This window comes from Xenopus laevis, chromosome 5S (assembly GCF_017654675.1).
Source record: "Xenopus laevis strain J_2021 chromosome 5S, Xenopus_laevis_v10.1, whole genome shotgun sequence".
NCBI lineage: Eukaryota > Metazoa > Chordata > Amphibia > Anura > Pipidae > Xenopus > Xenopus laevis.
In genome coordinates, this window is record NC_054380.1 from 41,936,578 (window position 1) to 41,953,241 (window position 16,664).

The 16,664-nt window shown below is 39.5% G+C and overlaps 2 protein-coding genes across 4 annotated transcripts in view; one reads left to right on the forward strand and one right to left on the reverse strand.

Annotated features, from left to right (window-relative positions):
- pdcd2.S (programmed cell death 2 S homeolog) lies at positions 1 to 10,199 on the reverse strand. Its single transcript, NM_001087335.1, has 6 exons — positions 9,856 to 10,199; positions 7,039 to 7,284; positions 5,162 to 5,317; positions 4,662 to 4,783; positions 2,817 to 2,930; positions 1 to 1,578 (listed from the first exon to the last, which is right to left on the reverse strand). The coding sequence occupies exons 1-6, from the start codon at positions 10,139 to 10,141 to the stop codon at positions 1,417 to 1,419; spliced, it is 1,086 nt and encodes a 361-aa protein (NP_001080804.1). The 5' UTR covers positions 10,142 to 10,199; the 3' UTR covers positions 1 to 1,416.
- ermard.S (ER membrane-associated RNA degradation S homeolog) overlaps positions 10,193 to 16,664 on the forward strand; it is a 22,089-nt gene continuing 15,617 nt past the window's right edge. Inside the window, exons 1-4 of one of the 3 annotated variants that reach the window (XM_018265235.2) lie at positions 10,193 to 10,329; positions 12,164 to 12,332; positions 12,832 to 12,971; positions 14,172 to 14,273. In XM_018265235.2, the coding sequence (XP_018120724.1) occupies positions 12,164 to 12,332; positions 12,832 to 12,971; positions 14,172 to 14,273 (411 nt within the window). In that variant the 5' untranslated portion in view covers positions 10,193 to 10,329. The remainder of the gene's footprint in view (positions 10,330 to 12,163; positions 12,333 to 12,831; positions 12,972 to 14,171; positions 14,274 to 16,664) is intronic. The other 2 variants (XM_018265238.2, XM_018265239.2) reach the window with 2 other exon arrangements.

Genomic DNA, 16,664 nt, shown 5'->3' on the forward strand with positions numbered 1-16,664 from the left:
TTAATGTAATAAAAAGGCCTTTATTCAAACATGGCACAGACCAATAGTAGCAACGTTTCAAGCCATCTCTGGCTCTTTATCAAGTGGTCAAAGCTCGGCAAAGATCTTTATGTGATTGGTTAGCTTATGTCATAAACAGTTTTAAAGAGTATTATATGTGGGTTACTGGACACCAGACATTTAACGTTACCTTCTCCTAAAAAATCTTTTTAACCCTTACAAAAATATTCTGGTGTCTGAGTCCTACATTAATAGATGTGAATGTCACTTTACCCTTCAAGCTTTTTGACCCTTAATAAATCTGCCCCCAAGTGTATCAATAAGAGTGTTTTAAATTGCCTGTACTCAAAACCATATTAAGCTGGTATGATGATTTCTTATATTCATGTTATTGTGGTGGAAACAACTTTAGTGTACAGGTATGCTACCTTTTATGCAGAATGCTTGGGACCTGGGGGTTTCCATATTTCCATAATTTGGATCACCATACTTTAAGTACACTAAAACAATTGTTTAAAGGAGAACTAAAGCCTAATTAAAGAAGTAGGTAGAAATGTTGTACATGATATTTTGTGCTTCTACCAGCCCAAGGCAACCTTTAGCAGTAAAGATTGTGTCTCCAAAGATACCCTAGTAGCTCCCCGTCTTTTTTTCTGCGGATTTATTGCACATGCTCTGTGCTGCTGTCCCTTACTGAGCTTAGGGACCCTCTCGCAATATAAAGTACACATAGAATAGAAATGTCACAATATAAGGCTGATTAGTAAATTAATACAGATTATTATTACATGGCAGCACAGAAACCAGTGCAATTAGCATCAGAATTTAATAATCAGCCCTGTAGCATCACCTTATATTACAGGCCAACCTCATTTTCTACTTGATAATTTGTGATGACCCCTAAGCTTAACTTCTCAACAGCTGCTCAGAGCCCACTGAGCATGTGATTGTCACAGACACTTTCCGATGGTGACCCCTTATGACAGGTTTGAAGTCCTGGACCATTGCTGCTATTGACAAGCTGAAAATTTAGGCTGGTGCAATAAGTTCAGTATATACAATATGGCATTTTTAGCCACATTCATTTTTAGAGTTTATTAAATAAACCCAATAGGATTGTTTTGCCTATAAGGATTAAATATATTCTAGTTGGGATTAAGTACAAGGTACTGTTTTATTAGCAGAGAAAAAAAAATAATTTTAATCAACTAATTCAAGCACAAAAATGGAGTCTATGGGAGAAGCCCATCCCATAATTCAGAGCTTTCTGGATAAAGGGGATCCAGATAATTGATCCCATACCTGTATGATCTTAATCACTGATACAATCCTTAAAAAGATTTGAGGGACAACCATATATGTTTTATTGTCATCCAAAGTAAACTACAAGAATGTAGCCAGGTATAAATAGATTTTTCACAGTGTGTCGCCAGCAACATCCTGTTTCCATAAGAACTCGGTCGCATATTGGTTCTCTGCACTGCAGTTGGCAGCACAAGTGAATACAGCCAGGACCCCCCAGTCAATGCTTTCTCCAAGGCTGTCTACTTTGAGATGATTCAGTAGCTGTGGCATAACCTGTCAATAACAAAGTAAAACAGATTACTTCTGGTATTACCAGACTCTTACATTCCCCAGAATATCCTTGGATTAACAGATCACAAACTGCAAGTTAGATGTATCTACATATTTAAAAATCATATAACTATTAAACTATACTAAAATCTGATCTACAAGTATATGCAGTAATATTCCTACTAAAAAGCCCCACAGCATGTTACAAGAAACTAATCAAATCAGAGGATGTTCTCCGAAGTTTCCTCGTGCGGGCAACTTCGGAAAACGAAGCAATCAGAGTGCCACCTGCTGGCTATTTACATTCTAGCCGGCGGGAGAGCAGGCAGTTTGGGGAGATAAGTCGCCCAAAAGAAGGATATTTGTCGCCAGGGCGACTAATCTCCCCGAATCTGTGAGTGTGTCTCTGCCCTAAACCTAAGATACAGGCAGCAAAAAATGGGGGGGGGGGTGTTAAGGTAGTGATGGGAAATAAGGATAGGATAAAGGGGCATGTTTACTGACATTGGAGATAAATATCTCCACAGATTTCCGGAGATGTTGCCCATAGCAACCAATCAGATCTTTGCTTTGGTTTTCTAACTTGTAGGTGACTTGCTGATTGGTTGCCAACATCTTTGGAAACCTGTGGAGATATTTATATCCAATGCTAGTAAACAAGCCCCAAAATCTGGGGATGCACTGAATACAGAATTCAGTTTGGGATTCAGCAGAATCCCAGCAGTTTTTCGCTGATACAACAGTGTTTAACTAAAGTAAATTCAAGCCCTTGAATTGTGCTCTGGAATACTGAAAAGCATAACATTTTTATTCAGAAAATATGCAAAGGGCAAAATAGTTTCAATACAAGCCTATTGAGCTCATGTTTAATATACACCTATGTTCAAATGGGTGAAAGCTAGTCCTGTATTTGGCTCCACCATTGCCCCTCCCCTCACTGATTTGTGCATGCACCGTACAGTCTGCACATGCACAGATTGTGGAAGAGAGCAGCTCTCACTCCAGATTTAGCCGTAAGTTCTGCAGTGTGCTGCAGGTATCTTATTTATAGTTTTGTTTTTTAAGCATCTTTTTCTACATAGGACAATATAAGAAATATAGGCCCCAATGCCAGCATGAGACTGCGGTTTTCAAAAATTAATCTAAAAGTTTAGTTACGTTTGTTATGTTTCTATTAAGTGCCATTTGTTAACTGCCTACTTGACAGATTTCAAACAGAAATTAAAATCACTATGTATTACCTGAAATTCAAATTTTCTTTTCATTCCACAGGAGCAGTCTGGTATATCTTTCTCAGAAGGGATATGATTGCGAGAAATCCATAGTGGATCACCACCTCTGCTGTACCTCAAAACCTGCAGCATAAAAAAAATACATTTAAATATATAATACAGGTGCATTTATAGATCCTTAGAAGGGGTTGTTCACCTTCCAAGCACTTTTTCAGTTCAGTTGTTTTCAGATTGTTCACCATAAACAAAGACTTTTTCAATTGCTTTCCATCTTTTATTCTTTACAATTTTTCCAAAATTCAAGTTTAACATTTAATGTTCCTGTCTTTATTGAGTCAGTCTGGCAGCTCAGTGATCCAAAAGCATTCTGAACGGTTACAATTTGCTATATTAGTTGATACATTTCTCAGCAGCATCTGTGGAATATTAGTAACTATTGTATCAACTCTAACAGCTGCCTTCAATGAAACTAAGGGATTCTGCTTAACAAAGACAAATATAACATGTATCAACTAAATGGATCAATTTAGAGCCGTTAAAGGGGAGAGCTGCCTTATAAGATGAAAAATAAAAATGTACACTTCAATATTAGAAAAACAGTCACAAATAGAAAGTAATCGTAAAAAAGTATATTTCTGGTGAACAATCTGAAACCAACTGAAAAAAATAAGTGTTTGAAGGTGAACAACCCCTTTAAATTACATTGGAAAAAAAAAACAACAGACCATATGAAAAATAGGAGGTGGATTCCTGCAAAACAAACCCTTATACATTTTATTGGATTCATGTATTGCCTACTCCAAAGTATGCTTAATATAAAAAAAATACACATACAGTATTGTACATAAAACAAGTTACCAAAGTACAAAAATAAACAATGTCAATTATAACTCACCCAGTATATTTGGTCCAGGTGCACCAACCCCAAACTCTCAGTGAAGATTCAAACTTACCACGTATATTAACCACAAAAAAAATGGGGATTCCGGCACTCAAAAACCATGAAGTTCACACAAAATAATTACGTGTTTAAATACTGTATATTGCACTTTAATATCATATAAACTTTAGAGTAAATTTGATATACTCTGCGAATTGCTTTTGCATAACCATATTTTACTTTTGTCGTTATCTTGGGATATTTGTCTATTTGTATATTTAAAAATGGGTATTTTTTTTTTTTTTTTAAGTAATGTTTTTTTCCCCCCATCTGTGATTTTATTTGTGGACTGTTATATAAACAGTAATTTCCAGTTGTTCTAATGTAGCTCAGAGAGCACAAAATGCATAAGACAATACAGGTGTAGTTCATATAAAGTGTTTAGTATTTTATTTTTAGTGACTTTCATCGTTTTTGAGTGGCTAAATCCCCATTTTTTGAGTTTAAATTACATATGTGGAATATCACTCTGGAGCTTTATGCTCCCCATCTTTTATATGTTGGTGGAATTCATCTTCAACTTGTGTATCTTTCACAAGTTATTGCATGTATACTTTTGTGCATAAATAGGAACACAACATTGACTTGATTTAACTATCAATTTTAGTCTGTGCAAGAACTGCCTTTATTGCTGCATGACAGTCACATTCAGGTGCAGATTTATGAAATTCAGAAACATTTCAGAGTTTTCTTATCAGGGAAAATACATTTTTTTGGAGGTATTTATAATTATGGTGTCAATGTATTGTTGTGCAATACAAACGGCTCAAGCAAGCAGTATTTTCCTAGACACACAGATCCCCATTATAAAATATATCAGCCTGTTAATTTTTCATTTACTTTTTGATTAGAACAACTGATGCTGAACACTGTTAGGTGAAAATAAGGATAGGTTATTTGGAATGTTCTCTTACCTGCTCTGGCTCCAAAGCTATACTTTTCTTAAAATTATTAAACACCATATCATCTTTTGTCTCATGCTTTGCCATTGATTCAAGCTCCTTCTCATCTAGATTCACGCCGTCCACAGAGGTTTCTATGGAAAAAAAAAATTACAAAGTGCAATGTAACTATGGCTCTATGCTTTTTAATAGCAGTTCAATATTAATTTGGAAACAGAACAGCTTCCTTATACACAACATATCTTTACTGGAAGGGAAGCACATTAAAATATGAAACAATGGTTGTATAGCAGTAAGCTTCAGTGAGGACACACACACACTATGGATACTAGCCAGGTGCATGGGTTCCATACACCAATATTTGTTTGAAGCAACAATACATAATACCTTGACAAATGGAGCAGAGGATAAACCAAGCCTTTCTTATATTACTATTCTGAAAAAAAGTCAAAAATATGGAAAGCCTACTTAAAACATATATAAACTATCCAAAATGATAGGATATGTATTACCAATCCCAGCTGATAAAATTTGGGTATCATGCTCGGTCACTGTTTCATCTTCTTCATCTTGGCTTCCACTATCACCCTCCATATCCTCTGGTTCAGTAACAATCTCAAATTCAGGGAACAGAAATCCATGGTCTACAACTTCAATATTAGATACATCTAAAAGATATTTAAAAAACAAAACCATTTTAAATCATATATACCCTGTATAATGTAGTCCAATTTATCAATGTCAGAGTTTACCTTTAAAATACCATTAAAATATCCATTAAACCATGTCTTGAGCAGCGTTAGGTATGGGGGTTAAAGGGACACTGCATTGGCCAATTAAAAAAAAACATGCTTGTAGGTAAACAGCTGCTTCAGTGTAATATGATGCATTTTCAGCTTCTTGTTATTATTACGGATATAAAATGTTCACTGAACCCATCACAAATCCTAGTTTCACAAGTGAACAAAGCATTGTGTATCACATTAAAATCAATGCCTGCTTTTCTTAGTATCCACACTGTGATTACTTATTAAAACTCAAATTAACAAGAAGTGAATCCCAAACCCAGTGTGTCCCCAGTCCAGCAATCTGTCAGGCTCTCTTCCACTCCAAAGGTCAGTTTCCACTATGAGTCGCTGTACACCTCAAAAACAATTGTTTTTTGCGGGGGGAAAGACTGAAATATACTACAATATATCTTTTATATAATTGACACCCATGGTGTTCAAACAATCACTTACAGTAGATCAGTGCACACCAATTATTATCTTTATAAGAGATTGTAAAGAGGTAAAATGTGAAAAATTAAAATATCAAAAGAGAAGTGATTTAGTGAAAGATGAGAGAAATTAGGCTATAGTTCATACCCACACTCTGAATCACTGTGGTTCTGGTAGTCGATTATACTCACAAAACACTAATGGTTAAGCGTAAGTGTTCCGTCACCGCTTTTAATCTCTTTGTCCTTTTGTGGGTAATAAAGAGTGACGTGCAGAAGCGTTTGATATTTTGATAAAGAAATAATATCGCACTCACAAAAAGTTTTACATAAGTCTGCGTTTCAAATCAGTGAGCAGTTCCCACAGTGATACCACAAGTCAGTGTTTTTCATGTCTCCACTCTTTAGCAACAGACCTCCTCATCACCGCCGACGCGTTCTGCCTTCTCTCGTCCCTTTCCCTAAATCACTGCAAGTTTGATGCTTTCATTATTTTTCACATTTCACCTTCTTTGAAATCTCTTATAAAGATAATTGATGTGCTCTGATCTAAGTGATTGAACACCATGGGTGTCACTTTGAAATAGAATACTACACTATATCATTTTTCTGTTTTTTCCCCCTCAAAAAATAATTGTTTTTGAGGTGTACAGCAAATCATACTAAAACTGCAAGAGACCCTGCACTACTGATTACAACAGTCTCAGTTTCAAAAGTAGCCTATTGCTCTGTCTCATAGGAATAATAGACTTTCATTTTAAAATCCTTAAACGAATACTAAAGCATAATTTACCACCGAGTGTTTCAGCTGACACTTGCACTTTAATAACCCTCCGAATAGTGTCTGTATGTTATTCTCCCATTTAGACTGTAAGCCCTACGAGCTAGGGTCCTCCAGCCTTTTGTCTCCTTGACACTGAGAACTTAATCTGTATTGTAATTATTTTATATTTATGTGAATTGTATTTCTAATAATGCACTTGTTACTTTTTATTTCAATGACTCCTAGTTTGTAACTACTAATTTATTGTTTTGACCACAAGGAGCACTATACAAATAAAAATATACATACATGTACTTTGCCCCACACCGTGAGGTTTCTTTCCTCCTGTTTTTCTATCTGAACAATGCAAGTATAGTTTACAATAGAAGTATTTGGTTTATACTTACCAAACTGCTCACTGCATACTTTTTTGTGCTGTAATTTCCAGTCCATCAGCTGATGGTCCTTACTGCAGTAATTAACTTTATGACACTTTGAGCAGGTTTTGGGTCCCAAACAACCACAGACTCTGCAAAGACGAAGACCACATTTCAACTGGAAACTAATGCAATCCTCTCCATCAGGTGGACCTGTTTCTGGAGGAGGGCCATAAGAATAGGTGTCGTTCTTCCTGGGTAGCTGATTCCGATAAACTAAATGGAGACAAAAGTAATTAAATTAACAAAATTACCAACCTAAGTGAGGTTTGATACCTTCTTGAATGATGACAAACAGCTAATTATATTTTAAGTTTGGATGTCACTCTCTTTATGCATAGTAATAGCCTAGTAATAACCGAACATTTCCCATTTTTTATGAGGTGGGGGATTTAAACACAGACCTCCTACCCTAAATTATATGGATTAGGGCCCATGGTGGTAGCTAAAAGTAAAACCACCATGTAGCATAAAAAAAATAAATAAAAAAAATACAAAGGTTGAGGCTAAAACAGGATAGCATAGCCTTGCAACCCTAAGAAATAATTCTAAATTATTTTCTATCATGTTAGTTGAGCAAAATAAACTTTGCTTACACTTTATTTATTATTTAAATTTTGTTTCCTTCAGTCTTGGAATTAAACAACAACAGCAGGTGCCATTTTGTGGACACTTACTGTAATTGTGTAGCACTCCAAAATCTTCAAAATCTTGTGTATGCACTACAATGGGGGACCTAATGCCCATGAGCAGTGCCCTACACAATTATAGAGTGTAAGGTGGGAAAGGGGAATGTGAGAAGAACAGTGACATCTAGGAATTGCTGAATGGAAACTGAAAGTAATTAAGTGCGCCACCTCTATGCCTCAGGTATAGACGCAGGGCAGATATTTGATTTATAGCTCAGACACCTTTAGAACAGGTATGGATATTTTATGAAGAAAATAATTATAGGTTCCATGTTTAATTTGCAAAAGACTTTCATTATACAGCTTTTTATGTACAGGTGACCGTTCTGCTTTAAGGTATGTCCCTGAGGTTGAGGGATTAATATCCTAAGGCTAAAGACTACTTTAAAAAACTCATGTAGTCATGATGGAGGAGAGGGCAGATACTGATAGGTACAGCCACTGAACCAGATAAACATATAAAAAGTCCTTTAATAACATGATTTATTAAAGGATTACTGCCACATTTATGGTCTGCCTGTTTATATGAACTTGCTTTTTGAATAAGCAATTAAATATTTTCCATAAATTCAAGGCATGAAAACATAATTTTGCCCCTTTATAGGTCACTGGTAAGGCGACACCTGGAGCATGCAGTGCAGTTTTGGGCTCCAGTCCTTAAAGGAGAAGGAAACCCCCTAGGAGCAAAAGCCCTCCCCTATGTTGCCCCCCCTCCTCCCCCCTGGCCTACCTGTCCCCCCCTGTCCACAGAGTTCACAGGCGCCATCTTCTCCCGAGTGGTCTTCTTCCTGCTTTGACCAGCGTTTTCTTCGTGGCTTTCGGCGCATGAGCAGTAGATCCGTGCTGGTAAATGCTCCTAATGCGCATGCGCCAGAAGATGCCTATTAATCCAGGAAGAAGACCGCTCTTGAGAAGATGGTGCCTGTGAACTCCGTGGACAGGACCTGCGCAGAGGGGTGAGTAACAAGTAACATAGGGGAGGTGGGAGGTATTTTGTGCCTAGGGGGTTTCCTTCTCCTTTAGGAGTGTAATAAATAAGCTGAAGAGAGTGTAGAGACATGTAACTAAACTAGTTAGGGGGATGGAAAATTTAAATTATGAGGGTAGACTCATGGTTGGGGTTGTTTTCTCTGGAAAAAAAAAAAGACGCTTGAGAGGGGACATGATTACACTTTATAAGTATACCCATTAAGTTGATAACTTCCCCTAGAGGCCATCCCTTCAGACTAGAGGAAAAGAACTTTCAAGGGGCAAATTTACTAAAGCAAGAAGCGGCTAGCGCAAATTCGCCAGCGTGATGTCATTTTGTTGCAATTTACTAACGGGCGCTAGCCTAAATTCGCTCTAGCGCTACTTCGCACCCTTATGCCAGGCGAAGCTGCGCTACGGCGAAGGGACGTAACTACGTTAATTCACTAACTTGTGCATTTTACTGAATGTTACCTCTTGCGCCAGACTTGCCTTTGCCACCTCAGACCAGGCGAAGTGCAATAGAGTAGATAGGACTTGCTTCAAAAAAAGTTTACATTTTTTCTAAGTCCCAAAAAACGCTGGCGTCTTACTTTTTTAAGGGTGATAGGCGGAAAAAGATCGTAATTTTTTTTGGGGGTACCCTCCTTCCCCCCTTCATTTCCTAACATATGGCACCTAAACTATACAGTGGGCACATGTATAGGGCAAAATAACAACTCTATTTTATGAAGCTTTCCCAGGCTTGTGTAGTGTAATGTATTTGCTGCAACATATACGTCCATTGTACTTTAACTTGGCGCCGTATGCAAATTAGGCATTGCTAGCGTAACTTCGCTTTGCTTGACAACTAGCGCAACTTCGCTACCTTTCGCCTCCCTGAGCGCAACTTCAGATTTTAGTGAATTAGCGGCGCCCTGGCGAAGTGTGGCGAAGGCTGCGCTAGCGCAACCCTGCAGGTTAGTGAATTTGCCCCGAAGACATTTTTGTACAACAAAAACACTCAAGATCACCCTGTATGCCATTTCCCTCACTGAAATCACTCAGAATCCACACTCTCCATTATTATTATGAGCTTCAAACTCATACAATGTTACATTATGTACTGTTGTAATAGCATTTATAATACCTTTAAAACACTGAGCCTCGGACTCCCTGTGGCAGCTCCCATTGCGGCAGCAGAAAATGAAAATGGTCCTGTGGAAGCTGCCAGCACACGGCGCGTAAACTTGCAGGAGAAATGCCAATGGTTTTCCGCACAGTCCGCACTGTAAAGCCGCAGGCTCTGGCACGCCGACTTCCCCCAGCCATGCAGGCCTCCCTCCGACTTTGCTAGGGAACTGAGAGCTGTGTAGTCGCCATGCGTCTGTCTCCTGCAGAAACCCCAGTTCTTTAACCTGACTGACTGTTGCCATTTCTGAGCAGCTCACACGTGTCATATGCACAGTTTCCCCACCATGTTCCTTAGCTTACGCAATGACAGCATTGTGTAGAAAGGACTTGTGCGTCGCTGTCATGTGACTCGGAGGCATGAGTCGACATTTTGGCTTTGGGCAAGAATGTGGTTGCTGAGTAGAGGCGCAGCCTGCAGTTGTTGGAAAGTGTAAGTAAGCCGCGTTACAGTGTTATAAGTAGAGGTGCTGGTGTGTTTTATACTAATGGTGCTGAATATGATTTTTCCTTGCTCCATGGTAATAAATCTTCCTGCTGTGGGTAAACACAGAACTCCTTGTTTGCTTCACCTGAAATGCCATGATACATGATGAGGTATATATAAAGAGGCCAGGGACAGGGTCGCCACTCGCCAGGTTGGCGGTTTTCCAGCCTAATTGGGCTACTAATTTAAAGCCAAGGTGGGGTTTGAAAGTACAAACTAGCCAAGATTCGGGCGTCTCCCAATGCATTTTGGGTAATGTAGTTTTTGTTGAACAATTTGCCAAGTTTAATGTAAGACTACAATACCCAGCATGCCATGGGACTGACTTGTGTAGAATTTAGGAGTTACCAGATTTTGTACCCCCGTCTCCCGTCAAAATTAAGCATTTGTTGCAATTTCCGGTGATTTTCCTCAATTTCAGACAATTTGGTGGCAAAAATCTTCTGGCCACTAAATTGTCTAGAGGTTGACCTGTTTTACCAATATTGATTGAAATTGTATATGTATTTGGGCCATATGGGACCCCTATACCCCCTGGGCCCCCCTCTGTAGTTACGCCCCTGGTGATGGATGAGTCTGTGCCATTTTGCTGTCCCAATTTGAGAAACAGTGAAAATTAGAAAAATTAATTTTGTCACATATATTTATTTATTTTTTAGATTTTTTTTCACTGCAATCATTGGGCTATTTTTGGGCTACTTTTGAAGTACCTCTTGGCTAGTTTTGGGCTGGTTTTGTAGCTGACTTTGGCTGGTTTTGAAAATTAAACCTGGCAACCCTGAAATGGCCTCAACCTTTAATACTGTGTAATTCTTGGAGGGATGCTGCGGGAATCCAGGATTTTGCTCAGGATTGTGACAAATCTCAGAACCCTTTGTGCCATCCTGCTGTGAGTTCTGGGGGTATTATACATGGTATTGTCACTGCATTAATCCTACTAAGTTATTTAAATGAAATTGATAACCCATGCTTTGCGATTAAAAGTCATGTCATCTTTGTCCTGGTTTGTAGCAGCACAATAGAAAAAAGGAGCTGTGGCTAAGGCCACACTTAGCGTTTTGGGGAGAGTTGGTCACCTGGCGACCAATCTCCCCAAACGCCTTCCCTTACTGTGCGCCAGCTAAAATGAAAAATCACTGGCGCTAATCACACGCGGCGATTCGTTTTCTGAAGTCGCCCGAAGTTTGAGGCAATTTGAGCCGATTTTTCATTTTAGCCAGCAGAGTGAGGGAAGGCGTTTGGGGAGATTGGTCGCCGCAAAAACGAGGCGATTAGTCGTCAGGCGACCAAATCTACCCAAAACGCCCAGTGTGGCCTAAGAGTCTGTAACTGGGGAAATAAAAGGGTTTTGTTTATACAGATGGCTTCTCACTTGATTTGGTTGTGCTCCAAGTAGTAGAAGTAGACTGTGACTTTACTTTCAGTTTCAGATTTTGAATTGTCTAGTGCAAGAAATACCAAAAAAAAGATATTTCCTAATTCATCAATAGGCAAAAAGTATGTTCAGTACATGCCCTATTGATCTAATGTTTAAAAACGTGGTATCAGGGCCAGCCTTAGGCCAATTGGGCCTGTTCTCATGGGGTGCCACACCAGGATCACAAGATCTCATAGGTTTAATGACAGGCATTCTCCTGCTGTACGTGCTTACAATAACATTTCCTTTCACTACACAAAATAGATTGTGGTTGGTAAACTCCTTCAAAATGCTATCCAGGCAAATATCTATATATTATTACTGTATTTACTTATTCTGCTCAGCAAATATTTTTTATTTCAGATGTTGGAACCATCTACTGTTAGTACCTGCCTATCTCCAGCAGTTCACTATATGATCTGCAAGGTTGGATTTGAGCTGCAGGGCAGTTATGATATCAGAAGAATCCTAACTATAGACAATGAAGTGTGCTGGGAGGCTCTCAGTGAGAATATGTGTTATAAAGCTACAGGTCAGTTTTGCAGCACATTTTCTAGAACTGATTGTCAGATTGTTTTGTTATTACTCATACTACTTTTCCCAAAGCTGCTCTCGGTCAGTGTTTGAATATGTTATTTCACGATTGGGTGTCTCCTAGGTAAATGTGTTCATTGTATTTAATATATAACATAGGGATGCACCGAATCCACTATTTGGGATTTGGCCGAATCACCGAATCCTTGGTGAAAGATTTGGCCGAATACTGAACAGATTCCGAATCCTAATTTGCGTATGCAAATTAGGGGCAGGAAAGGAAAAAGTGGAAAAAATTCTTCTTTTTTGGCAAAAAGTCACGTGATTTCCCTACCCGCCCCTAATCTACATATGCAAATTAGGATTCAGTTCGGCAAGGCACAAGGATTCGGCCGAATCCTGCTGAAAAAGGCCAAATCCTGGACAAATCCCGAACCCAATCCTGGATTCGGTGCATCCCTAATATAACAACATTTAAGTAAATAACTCTTTTGTAGGGGAGTTTCTGGATTTTATACAAAGCATCAGGCAGCTGGGACCGTTGTGTCAAGCAGTCCATACACATTTCACATCACTTTCCTCTACAGAGTTTGAAGAACAGTTTGGATGGTGCTTCCACTGGACTGAAAATACAGAGGTACAAGAGCAAAATATTAAAATATATTCATTGTTTTTGAAAACTGTTGTCATCTGAAAATGGATGCTGAGTTGATATTGAATTTGCTGTTTTTATTGCCTATAGCATGAATCACGTGGCAGAGTATCTTCAGTTCATAGCTGTAAGCACTTCACAGACTTGTGAACCTGTGGATCTGTATTGCAAAACATAGAAATCTGCTTTATCACTTTATGCTACACTATCTATATTAGCTACTCGCGCTAACTGACATGTTCAAACTCTTCTCAAAACCCAACACTTCAGGGACAGATTTATCAAAGATCGAATAGTAAATTCGAATTTGGGAAGGGGGGAACATTTTTTACTTCCCTCTTTTGTGACAAAAAGTCACGCGACTTTCCTCCCTGCCCCTAATTTGCATATGCAAACTAGGATTTAGTTCAGCCGGGCAGAAGGATTCTGCTGAATCCGAATCCTGCTGAAAAAGGCAGAATCCCGAACCGAATCCTGGATTCAGTGCATCCCTAATCTGATCATTACCAATATCAGCCGTCAAGGACCGCATCAATTATGTGATTGGAAAATCAAACCTAATTGAGATCTGAAGGATTTTTGGCCAGAAATCTTTTGGGGAGGGCCCCATATACTGGCAGATAAACTGCCGAATCAGTCTAAAAGACCCGTATGGAATGTGTATCTATAGGAAGGGGTGAATTAACTGTAATGTCTTTGCTCTCCTACCCTGACCACCTCTGGATCAATATCTTGCAAACGTGTATTGTTAACTGCCAATTACCTTACTTTTCATCTCGCAAAGCCCTTTTATAGTATTATAATCATCTAATAAAAAGCCACAGAAGAAGTGGTGCAACATTATTTGGGGAGAGGCCAGTCAGATTCAGCCAAAAATGAGAAGAAGAAGGCCCAGCAATAGCAAGAAAGCCCTCTTGTTACATAGTTCTACTTGCCAGGAACCACTTACCATGTTGCACACAATGTTTTTCAAAAGCATGCACAAAATACATTTTTGGTACACAGTATAAGAACAATTGGAAAGAACCAATACTTATAAACTATTCTTATGGCCTTTAGATATGGATACCATAGAACCATGCTACCATAGGAATTTCCCTGTACTAAGCACAACTGAACAGCAAACATATGTTTATTTTCAATTAACAATTTTTATGTAGTTTTTATGTAATTTCTCCTCTGCAGTTATTTCTTAGAGCTTTTAAAGCACTGAAGAGCTTAAGCGGTGTTAATATCTCCCTGAGTATGATGAAAGTGACATCATGTTTAGAGAGATCACTGGGTGATGTAAGTAATGCTTAAATTTAGATTATTATGCTATAAGTTAGTGTTCATCAGAATGCTTTCTGGAGTGTGGGAGTATCATAGTACCCAAACCAGAATAGAACTCTGGTTTGCAGCATTGCTAGGCAGAAATGCTACTCACTGCTGCTTATATTAAACATCCACTACAATTAGTGTACACAATTATTAATCATTTTTATTTGTACTATTTTTTTTTTAAAAGATTTTCTTTATTGATTTTCAATTAACATAAGATAGAAGAAAAGAAAAGGAAGAAAGGCAAGCAAGATGAGCTTCTCCATTTACATAGTTACATCCCTGTCAAGCCACCCAAAAACTTACATGTGCTCAACCACCGACTAGCTACCGTAACCATTTAAGGGATAGCCAGCCATTTGTCCCAGAGTTTCCCAAATTTCTCAGGGCAACCTCTGGCAGCATACGTCAGTTTTTGCCTAGGGAGGGTATCATCAACCAATCTTTTCCAGAAGCCAAGAGTAGGAGGTTCAGGAGCTTTCCAAGTCAAGAGAAGGGCTTTCCTGGCATAGTGGAGCAACTGCTGCAGGCATAGTCTATCACTAGAGGGTAGAGGCAGACCTTCAAATAGTCCAAGGAGGCAAAATTCCGGAGACCTAATGTTAGGGAGTCCCAAAAATGTAGATATAAATCTAAGTATTGCGGCCCAGTAATCCTGAATCTTAGGACAGCCCCAGAAAACATGTAAGTAGGTGCCAGCTTCGGCATTGCACTTAAGACATACATCCGGATGCCCCTGATACATACGTGCCAGCCGGTGTGGGGTTAAATACACCCTATTTAAGAATTTGATGTGAATAAAGCGATCTCTGATACATATATTCGTTTCTGGAATCTGTTCAAGTATATCTGCCCAAGTTTCTTCGTCTAGTGATGGGAAATCAGAGGCCCATTTCCTACACACCTGACGTATGGGATTAAAGTTCTCTTGGAGCACAATTGCATAGAACCAGCTAAGGGGCTTTGTTAAGTCGGGTTTACGGAGGTAGCGTTCAAGGGTAGACTCAGTAACCTGTGGGGACCCCTCTGGAAATTGGGCCCGAAAAGCGTGTCTTAACTGTAAGAATCTAAAAAACATCTGGTTATGGATGCCATATTCCTCCTTGAGCTGAGCAAACTGTTTCAGCCCACCAGCACCAATTATATCCCCTAAGTATTTCACCTTAGCATTAGCCCAGAAACTAACTTCAGGCAAGGTTCTGAATTCTCCTAGTGTACTGTTACCCCAGAGGGGGGTCCACCTGGACCAGGCATGAGATTTTCTATGCCCTGACACTACAATCTTCTGAAACACCTGGATTACTGTTTTCATGGGGGGGGTCAGTGGATACAAAGCGGGTAGACCTCTATAGAGCTGGTTGGCTAGAGCTTCGAAGGAAGAGATTACAGCCGCCTCTACTACTGTAGCTTGGTTACTGGGGTCCGGATGGAGCCACCACCATGCATAAACCAACTGGCTAGCATAGAAATAATGTTGGAGGTCAGGAAGCGCTAGTCCCCCTTTCCTAACCGGAGCCTGCAACATTTGCATGCTGACCCTAGGCCTCTCCCCTGCCCAAATAAAGTCCCTGATACTTGCCTCAGGTTGCTTGAACCAGGCTTTCGGGAGCGTAAGTGGTGCATTGTGGAACGCATAAATGAACTTGGGGAGGAATATCATTTTAAGGATATTGACCCGACCTGGAAGGGATAAGGGTAAATTAGCCCAATGCTGTAATTTAATTTTCAGGGAACCAATAATCGGGGCCAAGTTCAGTTCTACATATTTCTTAGGGTCTTGGTGGATTCTGATCCCCAGGTAAGTGAATGAGGATACCCATTGAAGTGGCGTGTCTTGGTCTCTTTGGACACTCGAATCTATCGGGAATATAATTGACTTCCCCCAATTTACCCTGAGACCCGAAAACTGTCCGAACGCAGTAATTTCTTGCAACAATACTGAGAGGGAATTTTTTGCGTCGGCCAGGTACACCAGCATGTCATCCGCATAAAGGGAGATTTTCTCTTCAAGCCTCTGTAGTTTAAGTCCCACAATATCAGGGTTATTCCGAATTCTAATGGCTATTGGCTCTATGGCCAACGCAAAGAGCAGAGGCGAGAGCGGACACCCCTGTCTCGTGCCCCTCGCCAACACAAACTCCTGTGACAGTTCCGCATTCACTAATATTCTGGCTCTGGGCGAGGCATACAGTGCTTTAACCCAAGTAACAAATACATCTCCCAACCCATATCTACGCAAAAGCGGCCACAGATAGGGCCACTCCACAGTGTCAAAGGCTTTTTCAGTGTCCAGTGACACAACAACTCGTTCACCCATAACATCATGCGCAGCCCACAAATTAGTGTATAAGCGCCTTA

Excerpts from the sequence above, each read along its gene's own strand:
- pdcd2.S (NM_001087335.1), bottom strand. The coding sequence starts at position 10,141 with ATGGCAACAGTCAGTCAGGTTAAAGAACTGGGGTTTCTGCAGGAGACA. Across the intron at positions 5,318-7,038 it reads AGTATGCAGTGAGCAGTTTG|ATGTATCTAATATTGAAGTT; the intron begins GTAAGTATAAAC and ends AATATCTTTTAG. Across the intron at positions 4,784-5,161 it reads AATTTTATCAGCTGGGATTG|AAACCTCTGTGGACGGCGTG; the intron begins GTAATACATATC and ends TTTTTTCCATAG.